The sequence below is a fragment of the Mustela nigripes genome, chromosome X (genome assembly GCF_022355385.1).
Source record: "Mustela nigripes isolate SB6536 chromosome X, MUSNIG.SB6536, whole genome shotgun sequence".
Classification (NCBI taxonomy): domain Eukaryota; kingdom Metazoa; phylum Chordata; class Mammalia; order Carnivora; family Mustelidae; genus Mustela; species Mustela nigripes.
Window position 1 is genome coordinate 101,423,734 of NC_081575.1, and position 4,495 is coordinate 101,428,228.

General features: G+C 43.8%; 1 protein-coding gene across 1 annotated transcript; it reads right to left on the reverse strand.

Moving 5' to 3' along the window:
- Window positions 1–2,538: 2,538 nt before the first annotated feature.
- On the reverse strand, window positions 2,539–3,585 carry LOC132007443 (melanoma-associated antigen B10-like). The gene has a single exon (XM_059385592.1). The coding sequence runs from the start codon at window positions 3,583–3,585 to the stop codon at window positions 2,539–2,541; it is 1,047 nt and encodes a 348-aa protein (XP_059241575.1).
- Window positions 3,586–4,495: the final 910 nt, after the last annotated feature.

Consider the following 4,495-nt stretch of genomic DNA (forward strand, 5'->3'; position numbering starts at 1 on the left):
CCTTGACTTACAGCAATTTGTCAGCAGTAGAAAATTACTACATCCTCATGGAAGGACACCTGAGATTTTAGGAATCTAGTCTCTGCCACGGTTGCTATATAATGATTTCTTCTGGCTTTCCTCATCTACCACTTAGGAGGAAGGTTTTTATTCTTGACCACTTTGTTAAGTTCACTTATCAACATATGGGTTCAGTGGCCAGTCTCAAGTAAATGATCAGATTAAATTCCTCTTTATTAAGAATTTCATCTGTTTTTCTAAAACCTCTTCCCTAACTTCAGGGTTATCTTACAAGAATCAGTAGATCCTGTGCCAAATCAGACTGCTCACAAGCTGACTTGGAAAAAACTTAGAAGCACGCAGAGCAGATGAGCAGTCTAAACTTTACGGCCAAAGGTCAGGAATGGGACAGACAGTGGACATCTTCAAGGGTTTGGAATGTTCTAAGTTAGGGGAAACGCAGGTGATTCTGGGCTTTCTGTTTCATTGGGAACATCCTGAAATTGTTTTTAATTCTCATGTTCTTTTTTATTTGTTAAACCTGGGCTTAATACATTGGCAAGAGGGTCCTTCATCTCAGTTGCCTGAAAGACATTGTGGAGCATTGAGAGTAGAAATGAATTAAGAGACAAAATATTTGCTTTATTCAAGAAGACGTGAAATAGTGAGGAACTCTAAATGAATTCAGACCAGAAGTCCAGTCCCACTTCAGTCATTTATGACAGGGGAAGTCAGGAAAATTTCAAAGATCTGTAAGGTTTTTCAGCTAGAGAGGCCCTGATGTGTAGGATTCCTGGCATGTATATAATGTATGAAAACACTTGGCATAGTGTCTGGCATGTACTGAGTCTAATAATTTTCAGTTATTATTTTTTTTTAATCCAAGAGGTATGGGAGGATATGTAGCACTCTATGAGATAGCATAACAAATCAGCCAACATGATGCATAGCTAAATTGTAAAGCTAAATTGCTTGCTCTGCAAGTTTTCAGGATGTTACTTATTACATGCTGGAGGGAGTCTTCCCCAGTTAAGTGGAACTTAAGGGTCCTTTGTGTCAAGAAGCACCTCCCTCCAACTGCCCTTTCATCCAGACCACTTTTGTTTTCCTTTATTTCAGTTCCATTAAAAATTTAGCCCTCACTTGGAGTTTGCCAAATTACACAAAACCTAATAAAATGAACTTTAATGTAGTGGGCTGTGTCTCTTCCAGGCCAGAGCTAATATCGTTAGCACAGTGGCTTCTGAACATAGCCATTTTGTATATCACTCCTATTTCTCAAAAACATAGTTTGTGTGCTGTGCTTAACTGCACTGGGAAAAGAACAGCAGGAAAGGATGCAGGACACCTTCCACTTCTGTCCCTGGTGGAGATTTCTCTCTGGTTAATTCATGATCTTAAAGTAATTGCGTGAAACAGTTTTCCATTCCAGGCTTTAGCCTCTTAACTCTGGACACAGCTTCTGAGGGTCTGGCCCTTGCCTCACTCCCACAGCAGCTTCATCTGATCCACCCTCCAGCTTCAGGTAAAAATAACTCATACCAAAGGACTTGCAGTTTCCCGAGGCCCCAGACCCACTAGCCTCAGGGAGCTTACACTTGACTTCTCACATCTGGATCCTCCCAGGTCCTCTCCTTTTCACTTGTCCTTAGGTCTTAGGGTGTATCCCATCCTCTTTCTTACTCCACAGCTGTTTCTACACTCTAAAACTCTATGGGTGGGTCCTGTTTATCCTGACACTCCTAGTACTAGCAGGAAGCCTCCCCAAAGGTAAGATGCTGAAGGAATGTCTGAGAAATAAATGAGACGGTATGCAAGAGGTCTAATTTATTATGATGTAATTAAGTCTACATGCTTGAATAAGCTAAGCACATCTAAGCATATCTCTTAAATTTACAGAACAGACCAAATAGTGATAAAGGAATACAAAGATGTATCATCTTTTTCTTTTTCTCTATTTCTTGATCCCAGGATTTACTGCTGACTTCTTTCACATTTCCAAGGAAGTGCCTAATCCACTACTACATTATCTTTTTCCAAGTAACTGAATAAAATGGAATAATTCCCAATTTGTTCTATAAAATAGTAAAATGCTTACTCTTAAAACTCATAAATGTCAATAAATGTGTGATTTACACCATTCACAAACTCAGATTCTGAAGCTAGTTAACCCTTCTATTAAACAGAACAATATTGCAGTGCCTGAGTGGCTTAGTCAGTTAAGTGACTCTTGATTTTGGCTCACGCATGACCTCAAGGTCATGAGATCAAGCCATGTCAGGCTCTGTGCTGGGCGTGGAACTTGCTTAAGATTCTCTCTCTCCCCTTGCGCCTCCCCACCATTCTCATCCTCTCTCTCTCAAAAAAACAAAAACAAAAACAAAACAAAAAAACACTTAGACAAATATCCAGATTATTATGTAAAACAGGAACACAAATGTGTCATGTACTCTCTTATCTCCAGGTTCACCCTGATCTTTCACTAATGAGAACATTAGCTGTTCTCTTCAAACACATAGTAATAACCTTCTTCAAACTTTACTTGGGGCAGGAGAAGCTGCTGGCCATGGCCCTGGAGCGTGCACTTGCCATAGCAGCGGTACCAGCCTTGGCTACAACTCTGGCTCTAGCTCGCTCTTCCTCATCTCTCAAAGCCTCTTCATACCAGGTTGGGAAGGCACTTGGGACGGTATTATGGATCTTGGCCACAAACTCTAGGACTCTCATCTTGCTGGTCTCAGCGTGGGCTCTGGGACCCCACAGGAACTCATAGCGTGGAGGATCACTGTCGGCCACCTGCCGGTACTCCAGGTACTCTTCTTTCACCCAATCTTTGGTGATGAGCTTCCTGGGCTCCCCATAGATGAAGTTCTTCATTCCATCATATAACCCCATCATATTCAGCACTTCCCAGACTTGCTCCTCAGTGGCACAGTTGCCCTTTGTGAAGATCACACCCAGGACAGTCATCAACAGGCCAGTCTTGGGCACACCTCCATTCTCATTTACTCTCCCATTATAGCTGGATTCCAATTTGTTGACAAGAACATAGATGTTCCTGTTGGGATCCACTTCCTTCACGTCAAGGCCAAACACCAGCTCCAAGTGCTCAGAGGCTTTCCAGAGGATCTCATGGAAGTGATTCTTGTAAATCTGGATTACATTTTTCAGCATATCTGCCTTGGTAATGGACTCTTTCATTTGATACTTGTACAGCAGGTAGTATACCAACATAGCAACCTTCTTATCTATAGGGCCTCTGGGCCAGTGCTCAGTGGTATCTTTGGCCTGTGAGGCATTTGGCTTTTCCTCCACTTGCTTTTTGGCACCTTCATTAAATCTTGTGTTTGGAGCAGCTTCAGCAGTAGTGCTGGTGGAGTGGACTCTGCCAGTAATTTGAGGATTACTGTGTGCTCCTGTGGCAGGTGAGCTCTGGGGAGCATCTTTGAAATGAGGAGGTGGAGATGAAGAGGGCTTTTCTTTCTCTGGTACAGTAGCCTGAGCATCCACCAGATGCCCTGACTCTTCTCGAGCCTGGCGGCGTTTTTCACGGGCACGAAGCTTACTCTTCTGGCCCCGAGGCATGATGATTCTGGTCAGAGAAGCAGGCACGAGTGTGAAAAAGACTACAGATGATTCAGTGAACTGGAGGAAAGAGGATGAAATGGTGTGATATCCTCTATCAGGGAGATATTATCTTGGGCTTTATCAACAGCCATCCGTCCAGGTTTCCTTGAAGGCTCTACTCTAGGATCCTTCAAGGCTCCCCTTCTTGGATTAACCTTTACCCTGAGGACTCTGGAAGTAACCAGAGCTCACCTTGGGCTGAAGCATCCCACCCGTACCTGAGTCCTACTGGAGCTGATACAGGATTTGGCAAACCTAGGCTCTATGGTGCCTCCCCTGTTGTGGAGTAGGGGTATTTCTCTTCACATTCAGTGTCATTACCTTTACTTCTTGCAGGACCTAAGGTCCTCTGCTTAACTGATTTGATGCTGACCCCTCAGTTCAAAGCCCTCACCTCCCTGACATCCTGGAGAAGGAACTGAAGGAGAACCACTTCTGAGCACCTCTGCCTAAGGGTGTCCTGAGATGACAGCAATGGCAAAGCTATGTGGACCTTCCCCATCCTAAGATAAATAGGGTTCTCACTCCTCACCTAGAGCCCTCACTTTGGCCTCTTGCAGGGCCTAGGACTCCTCTCTTGGCTGATCTCCGATCTATCCCCTCATAGCAAGACTCATATTTTTGAAAGGTTTGAGAAAGAGCTTAGGAAGGACTCAGTTTAACATACCTTAACCAGGAACCCCTTTGAGAGATGATATCACATGGAGTGCTCTGTGAAACAGCCTCTGTTCTGTGATGAGTGGTCTGCTCAATGCTCAGATTCCTTACCCTGGCTCCTCCCTTTGACTCTTGACTCTCAGGTATCCCTGCTTCCACTGACCTGAGGTCTATAAAATCACACCAAGGGTCTCATCCACCTGATATCCTG

What these genes read in the sequence shown, in the direction of transcription:
- LOC132007443 (XM_059385592.1), bottom strand. Translation starts at nt 3,585, where the DNA reads ATGCCTCGGGGCCAGAAGAGTAAGCTTCGTGCCCGTGAAAAACGCCGC.